The sequence below is a fragment of the Nuphar pumila genome, chromosome 6 (assembly GCF_984573655.1).
Source record: "Nuphar pumila chromosome 6, dmNupPumi1.hap1.1, whole genome shotgun sequence".
Classification (NCBI taxonomy): Eukaryota; Viridiplantae; Streptophyta; class Magnoliopsida; order Nymphaeales; family Nymphaeaceae; genus Nuphar; species Nuphar pumila.
In genome coordinates this window covers 108,998,165-109,021,730 of record NC_143254.1, presented here as the reverse complement: position 1 = coordinate 109,021,730, position 23,566 = coordinate 108,998,165, and the positions used below count along the sequence as shown (strand labels likewise).

Sequence of the window (23,566 nt, the reverse complement as noted above, 5' to 3'; positions counted from 1 at the left end):
CAGCCCCCAAACAGAACTAAAGAACAACACAACCTCGTGCTTTGGCCATATTCCGTTTGCAACTTGTCAACTGCTCCAAGAAAAAGTCTTTTTGAAACTTGAAAAATGAAAGTATGCTCTAAACTCCCACCAAGCAATCATGGTGCTTGAAATCTCTCAATGTTGTGATAGGATTATATTATAGGTTGAGGAACTAAGATGCTCAAAACAGCTGGCAGACCCTTTTGAGCCAAGAAAGGAAAAACAAAACACTGTTGACTTCGTATAGGAAAAATAAATTTCTCCGAAAGAACTGTCATAATAAAAACTTCTCATTAGAATCTGACTAAAAATATAATATTTTCCAGGAAACTAAACAAAATACATAAAATCAACAACATTGAAATGCACTACATATATACAAACTAGATAGGCAGACAAAATTTCCAGGGCAACTTTTACACAAGTTCATAAATTTATTAAAGATTTTTTTTTCTCTTTTACATTTGATTTATAGCACAAAGGGAAAGCAAGAAGTATCAGATCCATAATCTCCAGGATAACATTCAAGTATCTGAATCATACAAACTTCCCAAAAAACATTTTATCTGAACCAATTACACTACACAACATATTTGTTCTAAGAGTCACCATATATTTAAAATGTTTAGGCATCATGTATCATCGATCATATAGAGGGTTGCTCAAGTTCAGCCTGTTTGTATAATTGAGCTCTCGGAACAGATCCAACCTCTGATCAAAGAGCCCATTTTCCCGGACTCGAATCACCCTTTCGAGCCAACCACACTGCTCATTTACCATCCTTTTTCGGCTTCAAATTTTTCAGAGGACGAAGTTGTTCCTATTTTATTCCCTTCATATATTTCTGATTTTGTCTTTGAGAAATAAATTTCACTAATTTTCACAGGGCTTAATACTGATGCCAATGATAAACCCATTTACTCACTAAAATTAGTTTCCCACAAGGATTAATCCTTAGAAGACGGAGTACAGAGTTCTTACACCCTTTCTCAGGAGAATCCATCAAATAATTGGCATATTCAACTATTGAGTGGACCAAGGCACTGCAAAGTTTTACATCACTGTTGACTTGTGACTGAACCTTGCAACCCCAATGCAGAAGAAACAGAAGCGTGTCATTATCATATGCAATGCCACATATACTGATAAAAAAAATTACATCTCCAAGAAGTTGGTGAAACATTCATTCCAAGTAAACGAATGTCTCTCAAAGGCACTGTACGAACAATATTCAAGTAGAACGGTGGCTATTCAGTACTAGGATTGCATTAAAGCATTTGCTGGAAGCGAAGTAGAAGTGTCTTCAGAAGACTTTCAATGGTGAAAATCAACAAAAATACTTTGACATAAAAAAATGGAATAGAAGTTCAAATCTTTCAACAATGGGTCATCTCAACTCACCATATCAATGACTTTTCTCAGCATCAGCCCACCGAATGAGTGACCACAGGAGATGACCATTGCATCTTCAAGGAATGCACCACTGGAAACAAAATGCCCCGTCAATCAGTAATATATCATAAGTAACATATTTTGGCATTCACACCTCCAGAAGAAGAAATGCCGACAAATAGAACAGCAAGAAAACAAACCAAACCAAAGATATTAAAAAGCAATTCAAAACTCAAAACTGCCAAGGACGCACAAATGAAGCCAACAAACAATGAGATAAATGCTAATTCTTGACCACACTTTTGCAAAAGAAAATTATTCACCAAAGACCATTTTTTAATTTCCAGAAAGCAATTTAAACCAATCATCTGTTTTCTATTATGATTAAAATATATAAAGATTTCTTGGATGCTACAAATAACTCTGAACCATGATACTTCTCTTTTTCCTTTCTCCTTGTATTGTTTTGCATTTTTTCTGTTCACAAATTGTTACTGGTTTCTATTGTTTTCAGCTCGATTCAAGTGCTTAATTCCAGTCTTTATATATAACAACTTTAAAGCATAAACTAGAATCATGAATTGCAAAAGCCTAATCTTCAAACAAAAAATTCTTAATCATAGACTTTAGAAACTAATCCGTAAAGAATGATGTTTACCAGATTTTCTACTTTTTATCACAACCAATAGTAGACAAACCATGTATTGTGTTGGCCTCCTGAACACCAGTTCATTTGTAGAGATATGGCCCAACTCTCTCTTTCTCTCTCTTGCTATATATCTATATGTATGTATGTATGCATGCAAGTATGTATGTATGCATGCATGTATGTATGTATATATTAATGATACAGTGCCCAGGTGCACCTACTCCCTATCAAACAGGTGTGATAATTTAGAATAAGAAACAAACACTGCATTTCCGAAGGCTGCCATGCTTTTGCATTAAATATGTTTATCAAGTATGAGGTGAAAGGTTTAAAAGCTTCATGTTAATAGATGCAACACATGTTTTTTTTTCAACATTAGCATAGTCGTTTGGCTTGAATAAGATCTAATGGCCTATAACAGGGAGTAAGTGAGCTCCATCATATCACATAGACAGACACACATGCATATATGGTATCAGAGAGTAAGCTCCCGATTGGATCACGCTCCCGATTGGATCACTTTCTAATTCTTCCTCATACACACATTGTAAACAAAATAACCAACTGAGAAAAGGAAAAAAAGACAGGTGTTCAATAATTTACTTCTAGTTAGCCAAAAATAGCACAAATAATGGGAAGCTAAGAAGAGAAAATAAAGCCTAAAAATTTTGACAATCTAATTCTAATTTCTGAAGCTACGAATGCCATGTTTTTTCGCTTGAACATCTGTCGCATTTAGCTGGTAAAATAAATCTATCAGGTACAGCTTGACTGGCACGTGCCACTCTTTTCCTTGGAAGAAGAATTGTGCAGCAATGTGTATGCATTCATACCAACTTATAAATGTTGCTACAAACCAAGTTTTCTACAATTAAATTCCAATATTTTGTGTACAAAGTTTACATTGATGTAACTTTATACATCTAGAAGGCACAGTATAAAGCAGGAAAGCATATGAGAGCACACAGATAAAATGATCAGGGAAACAAAGGATGGGCATTCAACACCTTAGACAAGGATAAGCTAGTGAGGCATTTCCATTAACAAAAAGTTTTATAAGACATTCCTACATAAATAGGCCAATAACAACTGACAATCACAACAAGAATATAAACTATCATAAACAGCCTCATTAAACCAAAATAGGGGTTTTGAACCATCACTTACGATATTGAGTCCGATAGAACACTCCTTAATGATGGCTCTGGGATAATGGCATTTTGTACTACCTGCAGTTTGATAATAGAAAGAACATTAGCTGGACCATACTTAATATCACCATAATCTGCCTCTTATACCCTATCAAGAAGATATTTCATCCATTAAGCACACAAGAGACTACAAGTAGAATGATTAAGATATTAGCTGACTACTATCAGTGGCAGAGTCATAACCTACGCCACATGGCTATGGGTATACAGGTGCGGGTACGGCGGGTATGACACAGCAATTCCAAAAAATATGGGTATGGGGACACAGCTATATATATATATATATATATATATATATATATATATATATATACCAATGGAGGCTCCGTGTGGTTGGTAGGAGCTGTCAGTGCATGACTCCCTGTGGTGGGGCGTTGCAGGTACAAAACCCCATGGTACGTTGAATAATAACTAGTGGGGCTCTGCCTAACCTCAGCTTGCCTTTCAAATATATATATATATATATATATATATATATATATATATATATATATATATATATATATATATTACAAGATATTTCACATAAATACAAATTTCAAAGAATCAAATTTCAACAACAATAAATTAATTTAACATTTAACAACAAACTAGTCTACTCAAAATTCAATAACAAGTAAGAATCAGGAGGGGTAGGGTTTATCGAGGTCAAGGTGGGGACCAAAATGGTCTCAGTTGTTCTTACGTTTTGTCCTGTCATTAATTATCGAAACAAAATTATCATATTCACTTGGCTTTTCTTGAAACCGAATGTTGTGAAACATGTTAATGCATATGTTAGTTTTGTTCTGACGTCTGATATCAATGCACCTACCAGGCTTTAATAAGTATGACCCGTTTTATGGAATATTGGTGATTTATAGACGGATGTTGCAGGCGATAGCGCGATGACGCGACGATATCAAGAATCCACTCTCTCTGTTGTTCGCTCCTGAGCACATTTTGTAATTTTATATAATGACTTTTGTATAAACTATTTCTATCTAAAACCTTGTTTTGAATCTTCATGGTTTTGAATGGATATATAGAAATGCGAACCTAAATCCAAGACATTTGGGAACCCAATTTATTGGATGGAAATTTCGCCTGTAATCCGCCAAAGGTTTAACGACTTTTTCTTTTCAAACATTTTCTTTCGCTGAATTATTGTTTTCAACTCTGGAAAAGGATTGACCGTTAAAACTTCAAATTCTTCCTAAAATTTACAAGTTCAGGATTTTGGGCTGTTACCAGGGCTACTGGAAGCGCGTGACGACTTCCCCCTCGCTTCCCCTTATTTTTTTATTTTTTTTTTGTTTTCTTTATTTTTCCAAGTCGTCACGCGCTTCCTGCTTCCTAAAATTTTTAAAAGTGCCTCACTTCCCGCTCCCGCTTCCCCGACTAGCAACTCTGGGCGTTACATGGTCAATTTGCTAGGAAATGACACTTGGAGAATGTTTTTTCGATAAAAAACATTTTTTAAGCATTGAATATTTATAAAAATCTCATATTATCGATTTATAATCATTATAAAAACCTATCTGCATGTCGAAATCAAATTATCCAAGAGTCTATTTCTATAAAATCGATAATCTAGAACATATTTGTATAGTCAGATTAAGGAAAACATGAAAAAACCCTTCAAAAGCCAGTAGGCAGGTGGTAGGTAGCTACCACCTATATATATCAAGATTGTAAGTTTCATATCGTTACTCGTATCAGTCGGGCCCAAAGTAATAGTGTATCGTATCGTAAAATATCATAATTTTTTAATAAAAAATTTAAAAAAAAAACACAGAAAAAAAAGCAAAATTTTTAAAAAATCATAACACGTGAATCAGACCATGAAACTGATAAGTGACAATGTAAATAAAAGGCTTAAACATAATTAAAACCTTAACAATATTAAATTCACATTCAAGTCATACTAAAATGTCATAATTCATAATTAAGCTATTGAGAGTTCATGATAACTAAAAACATCACATGTAACCAATGTTTTAGCTGCTAATCTTCATATCTAAAGTTTAAGCTATAAAAATCCTATTTTTTTATAGGCCAAGAATTATGACAGAAAATCCCCATTGTTGTATCCAACTGCTGCACCACTACCCCTTCCTATTCGCACAAGTGGGTCATCATCATTATCTTCAAAATCTAAAACAATGGTTGAAAGTCTTCTTTGCATTTTTGCAACCTTCTTCTTTCAATTTCTTCTAGTTCAACAATAACAGCAGCACGAAAAATGACATGAATAAATGGAGAATTACATGGACATACTCTCTGACAAAGACCTGAAATATGTTGCTTAAATCTATGCAGCCCACCTCTAATAATAACATTACAAAACACACATCTCAATGATGACCCTAGTCGTGGTACATCATCCATGCTTCTGTAGTATCGCCCTGCAGGATCATCTCTATGTGAAGACGACATCAAAAGATCTAAAATAAAACATAACCAATTATTCACCAAATAAAAATATAGGCATACATAGAAACATTCGACAATAAGTTTACACACACATAACAAACTTAAGTCCTATCAATACGAACCGCGGCGTTCGCCTGCTCGACTAAATGTTGAGGAGTCCTAGCAGTACAAATGTCGACAACTGCAACATTCGCCTACTCGACTAAATGTTGAGGAGTCATATGAGTACAAATGTCAAATTGCGCCCCAGGGGCAAACCTAAGAGAAAAAAAGCTCTTAATAGAGCCTCTAGTTCTACCTCCTCTCGAAGAACTCCCTCCTCCTCCTCTTGTTTTTGTGCCTGCGACGATACTACTACTAGCACCAACCACACCTTTTCTAAAAAAAACTCAATAAAAAGCAAAAAATAGGGATTTTTTGCCTTAACCCATTTTCTTGAGTGAAAAAAGAGTGAAAATGCACTCTTACTTAAGAAAGTCGCAAAACGCCTCTCTCTTGCGCACGAATCATGGGTTCCCCTCTAATGCCCTCTACACAAATGAAGGAGTCGACCCTCAAGAGGTCTTTAAAACCCAAAACTGCAAAATTATGATTTGGACCCTTTTTAAGTGCGTCAATCCCGTATCGTACGATATAGGTTGTATCGTACGATATATAGGATACACACTCATATCGTGATACATGTGCACATCATATCAGTTTCCTTCATAGTAACGATACATATTGTATCATATCGTATGATACGGTATGATACTTATAACACTGATATATATATATATATATATATATATATATATATATATATACAAACATGCTAAATGGGGGTTTTCAAGCTTTTTTGTTATATTTTAAAATTTTGAATGTACAGATGTAATCTACACACTTGATTTTATAGGGATCAGCTCTTGGAGAGTTTGATTCCAATGCATGGGTAGGTTTCTATAAGGTTTGAAAAATCAATGGCCCAAAATCTTCATAAATTTTTTAGGGTCTAAATATCATTTTTTTCATCAACACATGATCTAGGTGTCCATTCCCTGTAAATCAACCATTCTGAACGCATCTATGGGGTCAGAATTGTGAAAAATGCATCCGGAAACTTGAAAAACCCATTTGGTATGCTCTCTCTCTCTCTCTCTCTCTCTCTCTCTCTCTCTCTCTCTCTCTCTCTCTCTCTCTCTCTATATATATATATATATATATATATATATATATATATATATATATATATATATATATATATATGTTAGAGTTGTTATAACCATATGTCTAAAACAAGCTTAATCGAGCTTATTGAGTTTCAGCCTAGGTTCAAGGCACAAGCTTGGTTCACTTGGCTAAATGAGACCTAACTAGGCTCGAGCTTGGCTTATTTGCCAAAAGACCAAGATCAAGCCAGCCTCTTGCTAAACAGAGTCCAATGTCTTCGCTAGAGGTATAACTCAATGTGCACCTTCAGGTTCATATGCCACTTGTTCGGCACCTAGTACTTATAGTACCAAATAAAGTTTTTGGAGTTTCATCCTTTGGGTTGCTGCAGCATAGGATTTTTTTGCCCTGAAGCAGATCAACATGTAGCTCTCCACCATTAGTCTCCATTTTGGGCTTCCTTTGTAGGATCTTTGTGATCGTTCTATCTTGTTTTGAGAGGACTGCCCAGCATCCCTCCCCATCTGCCTCCTTCACATGGACAATGAGATGATAAACTTTCTCAATCTTGGAACCACATTTGATCTTTTATAATTTGTTCAGAGAAGAACAATACATGTTAATCTTTGGTGGCATTACAGAATCCATCATACTGTTTTTGTTTTCCAATACATTATCATTGCAACCCAATGCTTATAGTTTTTCTTTTATGTACAGAAATTTTGTCAAATAATGAAAGTCAATAGACCTGTGAACTGATAACATTTATTAGATCCCTGAGATATGACAAGTAGCAGTCAGCTGATTTTAGCTGAGTCCTATAATACATGTTTGTTGTTCTTCATTGAAAAGCCAGATTTAAGATGATCCTAGTCCTGATACAATAAGACCCATAGTAGTGGAAAGCAATAGGAAAGGCCAAGGTCAGGATCCCCAGCTGTAGACATGAGCTATGCAGCCGCTCCTAAAAAGCATTTTTTTAAGTAATAAAGAAATGAATACCAATAATTGCATAAATGAACAATCGAGTACATCACAATATCATATAGTTAATATTGAAACTTTAAAGATATCTAGTAACATAAAACCACTATAGTTTGTGTGGGCAAGGGCGATGTAGCTTAATAGATGAGCTTGTTAGTGCCCCGGTAGTTTTCAGCGAACTAATTAGTGTAACTATGAACAGGTAGTCACTAACATATACAACACTGAAATCATTGGTTTCATGCCTAGGATACATCTTAACTCTTGAGTTGCATTTGGAAGGGTTGTTTTCAAACTGAATATCATGAAACCATGATTTTTTTTCAAACTGCAAACTTTTTCATAGTTTTAACTTTTCTGAATCTCAATTTAAAACTTTGTCATGCTATTTTCGGTCTCTTCAGTAATTAACCACCACCGGTGACTCTTTGTTTTAATTCTATAAAACTTTCGTGTCAGAGAATATGTTTTTCCTGCCTCATAAGCTAAATCAAAATCACACACTCATACCAAGGTTTCACATATCATGAACAAAGATACACAAATACTTATAAATGAACCAAGATCAGTGACGAACTACTGATTTGAAGATGGGACCAATTAAAACACACCGTATGTTTTGACTATGCACATCTACGTATTGTCTATAAGGCAAAGGCATGGTTTAAAGCATGTCAAATAATTGAAATAATAGACTAACTCTCCTAAAGCTTTGGATGGAACTCACATAATTATTGTCAATGCGATTGCACATTGTCATTTCTTCAGTGGATAAATCATCCATAAACTGGCTCACACTTATTGGCACAAAGCTTTGGGGAATTATATGACCAGCTGCTGCTATAGGAGAACAGTCCAGTATAGCATTGCTTTGTGGCATAAGCCTAAACAATAATGACATCCTGCAATGATGAAAGAAAGATATAATTAACTCCATGAAACTGAATGGAACTCAGACTTCGCTCTTTCCAAACATACGTACATGTATAATACCAAAATGGGCTAATTGCTAGCACTGTAGTCCCTACTAGAAAGTAATAGTAGCAGGTACTATTTACTCAATCAGACCCCATAGATGCATTTATCATGGTTTTTTTACTAATAAGAACACTTTGGATCTCAATTGTTTCAATGCAAACTTAATTTAATTTTGAAATTCTGGTGCATTCTAGGCCACTAACGATGCATAAATGTCAAAATATCTTAATGTAGTGCATGTTTTCCACTTAAAAAACTACAGAGGTTGCTTATGCACGGCCAGATACACAAAAGTAATGTGCAAATAATAGAAAATCAATGGGGCTACAAGATAATATGGTACTATTGGTAGTACCAAATGTGTGTGTGTATTCAATAGACAGGCTTTAGGTGTGTAAGTCATTTATTTTGTTCGTTCTCGAAAAGATAGTTCTGAAAGGTAATTGCCCCGGCCTTTGTCACTAGCTTTGCTTGGTTGACGAGTTGGGATCGACGCATTTCATGCAAATTCTGGTACTACTACCAGGGCATACAATGTGGGCCTGCCTTACCAGTCATGATTCCATCACCCACGACGATCAGCGATGCAAAGATGGTCTCCTCTTGTGCTCCTAGCTTGTCCAATGATCTCCTAATGGAAGTAAAAAAATGGAGGGAGTGTTGGAAATCCAGTTTGGAGGTAAACACACCAAAGGAAGATACCACTAACCCTGAGGCATTTTCTCCTTCAGTTATAGGATCAACATTCAACTATATTGGTCAACAAAGTACTTGGAAAGGGTCCCCAAGGAAAGGGCATTGGCTTATCCTCCTAACCATGATAACCACTTCAAAAAGTCATAGATGCAAGTGTTTTAAATTAACATGAACCTGTAGATGTGTTTATCAATGCTTGTTTTTTTAACATTTTATCACAAAATTCTGGTGCAATATGAGCTGTTCATTTTCATTGACTTCTTATCTCTCTAGAAACACATTTGAACATGAAAAGCACCTAATCTAACACAGGTTTCTTCCAAGTAAGTTATTAGAGTGGTTCACTAGTGAAGGCATGTGTTGCGCTTGAATCACCAGCTGGGTTTGAATAATATACAGCGAGAATACATCTTTGAGTTCAAATTAAGCAAATACCAGCAACTATGCTTTTCGTAACGGGTCGGGATGGTGCGTGTGTGTGTGTATCATAGTCACCTATATTGTTCAAGGTAACTCGGAGATATTTTCAAAAGGTGAAAAATCTCGGGAAATCTCGGAAGCTTAAAAAATTGAAAATATATAAATATTAGTAAGAAAGAATAGGTTTTCTATTGTTTTCCTACAAAAATATAAAGAAACAAGTTCTAAAAGTTTTTAAATTACAAAAGAAACAAAAAATGGGAAAAACTGAACTAAAAATATAAAAAAATAAGTTTTTTTAATTTGCAAAAATATCATGATAATATTGCGATATTATCATGATATTTTCATTTTAGCGATATTTTGAAAATATCATGAGATTTTCCTGATATTATCGGCTACATTAAAATATTGGTATTTCTCGCGATATTTTCAAAATATCACCGATATTGGTGACAGTGGTGTGTATATTAGTAATGATACGATTCACCAGGTACACCTATACCCACCTACATGGAAATCATAGGTGTAAGCTGCATCTATCAAATATGATGACATAGAGACATTCAGCATACTTTGTTTGCTAGGGACCACAGCTAGGATTGTGTTTTCTGGACTTAAAATTTTGACTTTTCAAGTCATGAAATTTTGTCACATTGTGAGCCGTCGATTTTTTAATCTCTTTAAAAAACTGCATATATGGTTCAATCGCATGATCCAAAACTTAGTTTCTAGTAAAAATATATGTAGATATATCTATAGGGTTCAATCAACAAAAGAACTCAAAATTTATAAAAAAATTATGGTCTCTCCTAGATGGGTGTAGGTGCACCAGAGCACCCTATCATTACTAATTTGGATATATGGTTGTGTGCATGTGTGTGTGTGTGTGTGTGTGTGTGTATATATATATATATATATAGAGAGAGAGAGAGATGAGCCGCAAGTAAACCTGCCCCCAGTTATAGCTCCTGCAGCATGATCAGGAACTGCCCTGTATGAAGCAGCATGTCTCAATCCACCATGTGTGTGTGTGTGTGTGTGTATATATATATATAGAGAGAGAGAGAGAGAGAGATGAGCCGCAAGTAAACCTGCCCCCAGTTATAGCTCCTGCAGCATGATCAGGAACTGCCCTGTATGAAGCAGCATGTCTCAATCCAGCAGTGGCATGACTAAGTGCTCTTCCTGTAAGGAGCAAGAGATCCCCGGGTCCCAAACCACCATCTGCTAGGTACCAACGACCATTTGGGTCACACACCTATGCAAGAAACGACTGAAAAAAATGATTTGAGGATCACACCAAAACCAGTTTGATATAATATTAGTGACTGGCATGCATTTGAAGAGCATGAAGTTATACACTGATTTATTTCTTCAGAAATAGTATACTTGTAACCTAAAGTATTGAAATTGGACGTGCAGCACATAACCCATGTCAGATTGTGGCTGAAGCTTGTGAAAGATAAAAAATAGATCACCTGAAGCCCTGGATTGTCTGAAGCAATCAACGTGAGTAATCCTTTCTCAACTTCACAGTTAGTCACAGGCTTTCCTCCTCCAATGACACCTTTCCCATTCTGTGATGAAGCATGTGAGTAAGTTGCAACCAGTACAGACGAAGAAGCCTCATTGGCAGGTAATGGTGTGTCATCCAACAAATGATTGAAAACACTGAAAACAGCATTTGAAAAGATTAAAATGGAACAAAGACAGCCAATAGTTAAATAAAGGAAAATCAAAGCAACATGAGCCCCAACAACTGAATTTATTATTACTCGCTCCGAAGACGCAGATGCCTTGCAATTGCACAGAGTGCTGCCCGAGATGCCTTCCCCATGCATCTGAAAGCCTCCCCGAGACATGGCGGTGAAGAATCCCCCTCTTCAAGTGCCCTGTAATTTAAAAGCGTTTAGTAAAACCTAACTGAATCTCCTCAGACATCAATATCCACCCACCCTTGAAATGTAATAAAAAATAACACATTTCTAAACCCTTATAATCGATTCATTTCATATGAATAGGGTAAAGTTGAAAACAACCCATGTAAAAATCCTAAACCAAAATTAAGATCACAAAGTAAGATTTTCCTTCTTTGAGTGCCAAGAAGAAGAAAACTCAGCCAAATCATCTGAAAGTGCACTAATAACTTCTTCATATGTTTTTTCTCTTGTATAATCTACCGAGGCTGAAATACAACACAATGAATGCTAAAATACAACGGTAAGAACCACCCTTTTTGTAGGACGAATGAAGGGTGCATTATCATCCAGTTCAGCTCTTAGTTTAATATTTCACCTGAATCCCCTTTTCTCTGCTTGGTTCTATTGTGGTTTTGGATGGTCTATTTTGAGTGGCTCACTTCTTTTGATCTTACAATGAACTTGTATTACATTTCACAAAGAAATCTATAATTTTGACAATTGACGATTAAATACAGTGGAGCAAACACACCATCAAATTCGCAAAATAACGGAAAAGGTAGTAAGGAAGAGGGAGGAAACCTACCTTCCGGCTCTGTACATGTAAATACCAGAGCGAGCAGGCTTGGACCAATTGCCGCCAATTTGCGCTCGTGTCCGGAAATACAACTTTCCAGACTCCAATGCGCACCTTAGCAGAGCAGATTCCTCACTCCCCACAACGATCACAGCCGCGTTATGCCTTGTCAGCGATGCCGAGAGGGCCTCTACCGCCCTGTTATACGTGGGCGTAGGAGCGCCATCGTATGAAGTGATCTCCGAGAGCTTTATCTTCGGCAGCGGCGATATGGGAGTTGCCGTGGGTACAGAGGGCTCAGGCAGCGGGTGCGCTGCAGCAAGCGGCTCTACGTTGATCATGTGGTCAGCGCGGCAATGAGAAGACGTGGCAGGAGAGAGCGGAAGGAGGCCCAGAGATAGAGACGACGCAGAAAGACCAGACTGGAGTTGGGCTTGAAGAGGAGAAGAGGACGATCTCGGCACGGAGCTGTGTGGGATCTGCAAAGGCGACGTTGACATTGCAGACATCTGCATCGCAATTTCGATCATCAATCATCCTTCTGCGGCCTTCTTGGGAAACTATTGTCCACGGTTAGGGTTTCTACGGCAGAAAAACAGAAGCCCCTAGCGTTTCCAGGGATTTGTAGCAGCAAGGGAGATTTCTCACGAATCCACATCCCGATTTCAATAAAAAATCGCCCTTTTCGCCGTTTCGTGCTTAACCTATCAACATTCAGGGTCTCTGCGAAGAAAAAATGGGATTTTTGAGCTTCCGGCTGCTTTTCCAAGTATTTTGAGGGACCGCAGCCGGGGAGAAGGAGATCACGTACATACAAGCGCCCGTTCCGATCATCAATTCCTCGTCTTCTTTGTTCTCCGCAGATTCTGCCCCGTGGATAGCATTTTTAACCACAAAACGAACAGAAACGACGGGAATTATCGGCTTTATGTGTCTGAAGAATCTACGAAGGCAAGCAAGAGAGAGATTTCACGCATTTCGAACATCGATCTCTCTTCTTCTCCGCTCGAGCTGCGGCCTATAGAGGAAGGGATGAAACAGAAAAGCTAGAGATTTTTAGGGTTCCCGGAGAAGCCTCTCGCGAGAGAGAACGGAGAGCGAGCGGAGAAGCTAGGGATTGAAGCCGGAGAACTTCGAAAAAATTAGGGAATTTTTCTTCCTCTTCTCGCCTCTCCTTCAGGTATGGAGATGACGAAAGCTCCTCAATTTAAGGTTTTTAATGGCGGAAGATAGAAGAAAGGGAGGGAAGAACTAGGGTTTAGGGTTTGGGGTTGCAGAGAAGAGAGAGAGAGAGGTTTTTAGTTTTCCGACGACTGCCGGACGAGGCGTTTTCGCGAAATTCGGAGCGGGTTTTTTTTTAACTAACATAACAGGTCTATTTTTCAAATACCAACTAAATATTTTATTTTAATTAAAAAATCCGCGTTACAGTTTTCGCACTTTTCAACTAAGCCCTCAAACTTTTGCCACCTTGCAAATACTCCTATTTCTCCTTAACGCTTGTCTCGATCTTCGATTAATGTTGATAATGTCGTTTACAAGCTATATTATATTTTACTCTTATTAATACGTACTCAATTTTTTTATATTATATATATATAATCATCTTTTTATATTTAAAACATAACAAATGTTTATGCTGGTCAAGCTTCAAATATTACCAACATAAAACAAGGCCTTCCCTTTGGACTAGGTTTGGCAGATGAGCCAAACAAACCCACCAAAGGATGCTCGAGCTCAGCTCATTCTTGTGGCAAGCCAAGTTGTGCTCAAGTTCTTGACAAGTCCGAGTTAGATGAAAGCTTATTTACAAGATAAATGCATTTTCTAAAATTAAAAATTATTAAAATTTTAGATTGTCAATCTACCAAGCCAACTATGAAATGCATTCTTAATTTCTTTTATAGGCACCGAATCTAGCTTTCAAAGGTAGGTCATGTAAAGCAGGATGATCGTGGGGCTCCACCCTAAGTTTTTCTCGTTTAGGTGAGGGTTTTTTTATAGAAATAAATAAAATGTCTTTTTATAGGTAATCGATCATTTTAACTTTTTATAAACTGAAAGTTAACTCATGTGGTTATTAGCTTAACCCCTGGTTAAAGTTTAAGCAGTATTTCAAACATGAGAAGACTTTATTGGATGCATTGGTTAGTAATAAAAAATTGGTGGCATAAAATTTTTATATTAGCACTGCCCATTGAATTGTTTTCACTCCGGCTAACAAAATTATCATAGAGCCCTTGATAATATCCGAATTTAATTTGTTAGGGACTGCTGGTGGAAGATAAAAAGACGATGTAGCCCCTGGTGACTTAAAATGACAATTTTGGTAGCCTGCTGTACTTTTGCGTTCAGGTGAGAGAATAATAAAATTACTTAAATACCCTTACATCTTTTGAATATCATGTGTTGAAGCTTTCCTGACTTAGCTGAGAGAGGAATATTCCCTTTCCAAGGTCAATGAGAGTGAGGTGCAGAACATGGGCCCCCCTGCATGTCTAAAATCTTAAAAAAATACTTTTATTTCGGTGACTTTTTTTTTATATATATATAGTGATGAAGAAGCGACTTGAAATGGACACACATGAAACAAAACAGTGAAATAAGGCTCATTGTGAGCCGTTCATTTTAAACCATTCCGATGTCGTCCATCAGAAACAATGTTTTAGAGAAGTTTTAAAATGGAAAGCTACCTGGTTGGTTGTAACAATATTAATTGAATTGATTTTTTAACCAATTTTTTTTTTTCAAAATGATTCAGCCGATTCAGAATTGAAATAATTTGTTCTAAATCGGCCTTTCTAAATTTTTGCTTCTTAAAAAAACTAAAATAATAAAAACTAAATATTCAAGAAAATTTATGAAAATGAGAAAATGAAGAAATGATGACTTTTAGGGTCCAATCAAATTGTAAAATATGCATTTAGTGCCTAATAAACAAGTAGCAACTAAATATTATATTTATCATAAAAACAAAAAAATATAAAGAAAACCATAGGAAAATTATGAAGAAAATCAATGAAATACCAATTCAAATCGGCAAATTCTATTTGATTCGACTCTCACAAACTGGCAATCCTTATTTTTACTCAAAATTATGATTTTATTCTTGAAAATAAAGGCATTTTTACCTTTAGGTGTGTGTGCGCGCTCGTGTGGAGAGAAAGAAGCATATTTAATGATAGTAAAACTGGTGTAATTTTGAATTTATCAATTATTAAATATGGTTAGAGAAGAATAACTGCCTAAAGCATGAACTTACATAAAAGAATATAAAACAAAGTATGATCTAAAATTATGAGTATTTTGAGGCATGAATTTGAATTATAAAAAATGGTGTGTTTTATTACAAGACTCTTGGACCTAGAGATAACTGGATTGTTAGGTTGTACTATCATAACCAAGGATCCAATCTCATGGAATGATTCCCCAACTTGTCTATGCAACAACAATAAATCAAAACCATTATATTTTGTTGATCCAATGCACGCATCAGAAGCTCATCTAAGGTCGATGAGCACAACCTTTTTTTTCTTTTTTCTTTTTTGGCAGAGAAAGGGAGACCCCTACCGGTTATTCAACCATACCATGGGGATTCAAACTTGCAACGCCCCAACACAGGGTGAGGTGCACCAACTGCTCCTATATATCAGACAAGTGAAGCCCTCATTAATACAGAAAAATATGTTCATCAAAGGTCACTACAAGGATGAGGGTCAATAGCGGTAACTCTTTTTTAGGAAGAAAAAATCTTGGCATGACAAGATTTTTGTCTATGTTATTAGCTTCATCAATAACAACAAGCTATGAATCTCACTGTTATTACTCTACTACAATCATCAATTTCGTCGATATTAGCTTCATCAATAATGACGAACTAGATATTCCTGGAATGCTTTGCCCCTGCACACATCTCGCGAAAGATATATGTATAACGGTGAGATTCTCTAGTTGTTAGCTATCACCATTAAAACACTTTAATGGTTATATGTATAACGGCGAGATCTAGCTCTCGTCGTTATAGGTTTTACTCTATAACGTTGGCAGTTATGTTGTCGTTATAGAGTGATGTCAGTATTGTAAAAAGCATGCCTCACCTTGAGATGAGGACTCTAACTCGTCATTATTGATTTTTAATGACAATATCTAATGATCAAAGAAGCTCACCGTTATAGATCAATAACGGTAAGATCTAGCTCTTGACGTTATAGGGTTTTACTCTATAATGGTGATAGTTATATCGTCGTTATAGAGTAATGTCTATAAAAAGAAGTCGCAGCCTCGTAAATTTCATCTATTTCTAAGAAGCCAATAAACCTAAATAAAATGACTTTGCAGAAGAACCAAAAAGAAGAAGAAATTGTGGAAGATCGACAAGAAGAAACCCTAACCCTAAATTCCTCCCATCCTCAGTTTCTTCCTCCTCTATCCTCCGCCACTACCACCGCTATAAAGTCATTGAATTTTCTGGATTTTTCGGAAATAATAAGGGATTATCCTAATAGTTTTCTTAATAAATGGTTAACAGATAATTATCGATGAGATTTTTGGATTTTATCAAGTTATTTAAGACTTGCAAGCTTTTTAAACATCTTTGGATTTGGATCTCGATGGGGGATCCACGAGGATCAACCCCATGAAACCCAATTCAAAATGTGCTTTTAAAACACTTAAGATCCACTGGATCTAAGTTTAAAAGAGTTTGAATCGAGTGAGTTTCGAAATTGTAAACCAATATAATAAGAACTCGGATCCATTCGATGGACCTGGTCCAAGTTAAGAATAGATTCAAGTTGGATCTCGAAAGAGATTCGAATTACACAAACCTTAAGACTGATATTTGGACCCATTAGGTGAATTCAATTGCAAAACAAGTTGGATCCAGAAGAGATCCAAATTGTTATACAACAAGTCTAGAATTGGATCCACATAGAAGAACGTATTCTAAACATGCTAAATTATAATTATGTAATATGTAATTTTAAAAGTGGATAAATAAATATATACACATATGAACACACACACATATATATAGGTATGTATAGCTATTTGGATTTAAGATCTAAATAAGACCCAAGGTGGGTCTCATTTAAAAATAGCATAGGGGTTCGGTCCATTTAGACCCAACCCAACTAATAAAACCATACTATTTTAAATGTTTAAAACATCATGAATTGGAGTTGGATCCGAAATGGACCCAACCCAATCCCAACCAAATCCATAAGTATGATGTGAAATTAGACATTAGAATAAGGGTTGGGTTGGATTTAGATTTTAAAATCCAAATCCAACTGCACAAATATATATATATATATATATATAATGGTATGAGTTGGATCCAAATGGACCCAACCAAATCCAACCAAAACCTCAATCACACGTTTTTGTTTAAAAGTATTTAAACACTTTGGATTGGGGCTAGATCCAAATTGATCAAACCCAAATCCTAAACGTATTCACCCTACCGCCACCCGTTGGCTATAAACCTGCCCCCCCACCCACTGTTTCTCTTTCACTCGCGACCCTCACCACCTTCTCATTCTCTCACTCGGCTTATTTTTTCCAACGAGCCACCGTTGCCGATGGTGCTCCCTGCCACCTCCTCCACTATCTCCCTGCACTTCTCTCTCTGTTGAGCACCCAACCCCAACTGAGTATCAGGTGAGGCCACTTCCTCCCCTGCTTCTTCTCTCCTTCTTCTCCCCTTACTCTTTCAACGCCCAGCACCACCTGCTATGGTTGAAGCTCCTCCTCCTCTCTAGCTCACGGCGGCACAGCCAGCGCTGCCGTCTTCTTTATTTCTTTCTTCTATTTTTTAGAGAACCATGATAGCAACAGCTGCTACTACTATTGTGCCCTCTAGCCAATCCCCTCAACTCGTTGTTTTCCTCCTCCTTTCGTCGAAAATGAGGCTTTCCTCCGCCTTCTTCTTGCTATGCTTTTCAGCAAACCAACGACAACAGCTGCTTAGTCTTGTCGACTCAAACTCAAATCGGGTTCGACCCCGGTGCCGCCGTATTTGACACCTTTGCCAAAAATATATTTTTAACCGCCGCTCTTGCCATAGTTTCGCAAACTTGCTGGAGCACTTCAAACATGGGCATCCATGCATTCTCCTACCTTCATCATGAATACCGAGACATGAGCAAGATGTTCCCTATGCTTGAATTCATCTAAGGATCACATCTTTTTTTAAGTAGAAAAAATACATGCGATGATCGTATTTGTATGATCCTGATATATATATTATGTATATATAAATATGTATATATATACATATATATATATACTATTTATTTATGTACACAATTTTGTGTGTGCTTGCTTTATTTAAATTACACGCATATTTATTTATAATAGCATTTATGCGCACAATGCTTTATTTAAATCATGCGTGCATCTATTTACGTACATAGTTTTGCATATGTTTGCTTTATTTAAATTACATGCTCATTTATTTATGATAACATTTATGCGGACACCAATTTATTTAAATTATGCATGCATCTACTTATGTACGCAAATTTGTGTATGCTTGCTTTATTAAATTGTGCATGATTTACTTATGTATGTACACTTTAATATGCATACACATGCCTTGATTTATTTTTCAAAAGTACATGTGCAAGATTTTATGCTCGCATGATTCAGACATTTCAAATGTCGAACTTTACTCAAATGTCGAACTTTACAAAACATTAACCCTGTGTGGTTCAAACTTAAAAAGTTGTTTAAAAAGAATAAGTTCAATACGTTTCAGAAATACACAACTGAATCTATTTTTGAATGGGCAAAGGCAGGACTTCGATTACGTGGACTTTGATCGCATGTATATTAGGTTTTTCGATATGCATCTGAGAATAACCATTTACTTATTTCTTAAAAATATCCCTGTTGGTTTTTCAAATATGAAAGTGCAATCTTTTTGAAAACTGCGTTGATTATCATCACTATTGTACTATAAGACATGCAATACATGCCCGTACAGTACTGAATGAGTTGAAGTTTATGGAAAACCTTGCAGTACAACAACACACCATACTATGAATGAGTTGAGGTTTATATCAAACCTCGAGGTGCATCAATGCACCGTACTATGAAAAATCACATGCATGCAAAAATTTAGGTTCGCCTTCACAGGAAAGATGTCTAATCGTTTCCAAAAATTAGAGCATAGTGAATGAGTTACAATAATAACGAATATGGGAACCTACCCAAAAAAGGTAGATAATGGCTACCCAAAGTAAGACATATACAAGTGGTAAATCCTCTTAATAATAGATAACTCAATAGCTCATTCACACATAATGCCTATCTGGATAGGATAGGAGGTATAAGCTCCAATGAATAAGTTGTTAACAATTATGCTCCACAAGTAGCAATGACTTAGCACCTCCAGTCATCGAAGTTAAAGGACATGACTACCAATTATTGTCTTAGGTGGAAGATCTCACAATTTATGCAGAAGTTATGATGCATCCTTGTTTGTCTCGGCCTCTAGAGAATTCTCGCTCGGTAGTTATATCAATCCCTTTATAATGGATTCAGCTAATCATTCAGGGTAGAAACTTATATAAAATAATAAACCCCGAATGATCTCACTCTGTCTCTACGAATTTGTCTTGTGAGTACCCACAAGTAGAGTAATGTCGAAATAAAATCCTAATATTCATACTGCTAATTGAAATGAAAATGATGCTCTGCTTACAAATTTACAAATCGTTCGGTTGTGTGAGTTTGATATTATTGTTTGTGAGTAATATATACCTATCATGCTTTCATGAGTCTAACCCTTTTTATGAGATTCAAGTGATGAGTAGACAACTGCTACGGACTCATAGTAACACGACGATGTCAAGAATTCACTTTCTATATTTGTTTGCTCCTGAGCACATTTTGCTCAATGTTGACACTCTGTCTGCAAAAGAGGGAAAGATCTTCATTGTCGCTATCGATCGAAGATCCTTGGGGAGGATCATGGAGTCGCTTAGAGGGAAAGATCTTCCCCTCTTTTGCCGACAAGCTGCCAACATTGAGCAAGGTGAACAGTGGGATGCTCAAGATGTACAAGGCGGCGATTCTGGAGAAGGTGCCCATCATACAACATTTCATCTTTAGGTGAATCATTGAGTGGTATGTGATAAGCTTGATTAAACTCATGTCTGGCTAATTTGAGTGTTAATCTTGGTATTATGTTCTTTAGGCTCATTTATGTTTTGTTTGTGATATGTTTAATGGTTGTGATAATGCATTTTTATCTTTTCATATGGGATTTATATTTGCTGCAATCGATCATACCTACGATCTATGTTTGCCTGCATATATGTGAGGGTTGCAGCTTCACTGCTTTGGTTACGTGGTTGATTTTCTTATAACGTTGATGATGCATAAGAGCCTTGCTTGTTTATGCAATAAAAAAATCCAAGCTGTAAGTTTGAAAGTTCCCATACTCTCCTCTATTTCACAAATTTTTCAGTAACTATGTGGTTGGCAGTTAGATATAAAAGAACAATCTGAGTTTGGGTTCATCTTATAGCTCCGTGAAACACATTTTTTCTTAAATGCAATTTCTTGTTTTCTGAGTGTTTCTCAAAGAAGAAGAAAATAAAATCATGTATATTGACGAAGTATACATACTTATTTTTGTTCTGATTTGCTTTGCTCTCATTTCGTATTAAACCTGCAGTAGTCATGAATATTGTTTCCAGCGGTATCCAAGCATGGATCTTGACTGGGGTTCTTGATGGACTAATTGTGGTGCAAACAATATTCCTGATGGGATCGGGTATACCTTAATTTTCTGTTGTTTCTGCAAGCCATGTTTTGGACAAATATTGGCATGATCAACAATGACCATATATATAAAAAACACCATATATTATATTTTATAGATGTTTATGTGTGTATTGCCAAGTAATTCAAGTTTAATGATTGATTTCAAGAAACATTTCATTACTGGTGATGCTGGCTCCATCCATTACTTAACCTATATCTGTAGCTAGATGTTTGGCTGTGATGGGTCTTTTCCTTTGTTGTGGTTTGCTTTCTTACTATAAATTGCAGCTTCTAGTAACATTTTTGCTATACTCTCAGAATAAACATTTTTGCTAATATGACAACCATGTAATGATATCTTGCTTGTTAACTTTCAGGGACGAATGAATTTTGCCCATCGTCTTCCATCAAATGGTTACAGTAGGTCTGGGAGATGCAGCAGGTTCATATGATGGGTCCATGTTTGTCAGATTTGAACTAATTTGTTCCTGAGAATAACATTCTTCTTCACTCGAGAGATGTGTTTTCGTTTGTTGTTCACTCGCTTGGAATCCCATTCCTTGACCCTTTCTTTTACCACCTACATTTAGTAGAAAAGAGATGACACATTGCTTTGCAACGGATTCTACATTCTAGGCCATCATGGCATATTAATATGATCAGATACCTTGTAGAATTTGTGAAAGATGGCCGACTTTTATATGGCCAAAATTTTCCATCTTTCTTTTCATTTGAATAATGTTTACCGATGAAAATTTTAAGTTGTCACGTTCTTTCTGTTATGATTTCTATTCCAAGCAATCATTTATAATCCGTTTGGCACATTCATTTGCTAGAGGTTTGTTGTGATTTTTAGAGAAGGTTAGACAAGCTATCATAGAAATTCTCCTGATTCCATAGATTTTAGATGTTTGGGACATAAGAGTTCAGGGAGTGGAACCCTCATAACATGTAGGTTAGAAGGTGGTGAAAAATTGCAAGTGATAATGTGATTTGAGAAGCGATCTTGTCAGTCTCCAAAATACTAACTTTTTTTTGGCTATTTCCGAGGCAGATTAGCAGCAGGAAGGAGTATGCATTTTGAGACTTCTAGTTTTAATTGACCTTTTAGCTTTGACAATGTTGATCTACTTGCTAGATCAGTAACTATCTTTTAGGGTTTTTTTTTTTTCAAATTTGTTAGAACTAAACCATGAGTTGTTCCTGTGAAGGTAGTTCTTCTAGTCTTGTTATTGTAAATCAAGATGGACACTCACAGTCAATTATTTTTACGATATGTTTTTGTATTTTTTTTATGTATTATATTTTTACATTTGTTTCTTCAACTATGTTTTTGTTGTAGTGGATCCTAGAACAAATAAGGCAACATCCGTTAATTTTTTATTTTTTTATAGGTTTATAGCCTATAATAGTGAGATCTCTGTCTCGCCGTTATAAGTGAGATCCCTGTCTCGCCGTTATAGCCTATAATGGCAAGTCAATTCTTCACATTATAACCTATAACGAAGAGATCTCACCGTTAAAACCATTTTGCCATTAAAGCCTAAAATGGTTTCTATGATAGCTTGTCTAACCTTCTCTAAAAATCCATATCTATGATAGCTTGTCTAACCGTCGTGAGATCTCTGACAAAATCTCGTCGTTAATCCATATCTCACCGTTAAAACCATTTTGCCATTAAAGATTGTCATGCCGTTATTGGTGTTCTTAGTTCTGACGAGATTTTGTCATTGGTGTTGTTCACCCTTTAAAGGTAAGCTATAAATGTTGTCATTATTACTCAACAAAGGCAAAAAAGAAAGTTTTACCGACTTGTCTGCAAGAATTCTCGTTGTTATAGGCCTATAACGGCGAGAAATAGGGCAATAGTGGCTAGATATATCTCCACTATTGACCAGCATCCTTGTAGTGGGTACACAAAGCACAACTTTGATTTAACTGTAGCTACCAAAAAATATGTTTTTCTTTTTGAAAGGCTAGCTGGGTTAGGCACACCCGGTACCAGTTAATTATACAACTACACCATTGGGTTTTGAACTTGAAACGTCCCAACACAAGGTGACGTGCACTACACGCCAGTTTCAGCATTTTCAACACTCTAAAGTTGGTTAGGGGGTGTTCTTAAGTGGAAATTTGACGATAATTATTAAAAAGTTTTGTTTTCTAAAGGATACAGAAAAAATATAGACAAACATAAGAATTTAAAAATTCTAAGAAACTATATAAAAACATAAACATAAAAATATGTAAATTGATATTTTTGAAATCAAAACATCATGATTTTCTTGTTCTAATTTATTTGCTTTCTAAATATTCCAAAAACAAAAAAATATATTTGAAATGCAATATTTGTGACAGCGGTCCCAAGGACTTATTT

At 36.0% G+C, this 23,566-nt stretch overlaps 1 protein-coding gene across 1 annotated transcript in view; it reads right to left on the bottom strand.

Moving 5' to 3' along the window:
- The window catches only part of LOC149835636 (uncharacterized), a 29,174-nt gene extending 16,088 nt beyond the window's left edge, over window positions 1–13,086 (bottom strand). Inside the window, exons 1-7 of the mRNA XM_090008645.1 lie at window positions 12,424–13,086; window positions 11,694–11,810; window positions 11,397–11,589; window positions 11,010–11,176; window positions 8,549–8,723; window positions 3,230–3,291; window positions 1,423–1,504 (exon numbers count right to left, since the gene is read on the bottom strand). Of these exons, the coding sequence (XP_089864771.1) occupies window positions 1,423–1,504; window positions 3,230–3,291; window positions 8,549–8,723; window positions 11,010–11,176; window positions 11,397–11,589; window positions 11,694–11,810; window positions 12,424–12,944 (1,317 nt within the window). The 5' untranslated portion in view covers window positions 12,945–13,086. The remainder of the gene's footprint in view (window positions 1–1,422; window positions 1,505–3,229; window positions 3,292–8,548; window positions 8,724–11,009; window positions 11,177–11,396; window positions 11,590–11,693; window positions 11,811–12,423) is intronic.
- Between the last annotated feature and the right edge of the window lie 10,480 nt (window positions 13,087–23,566).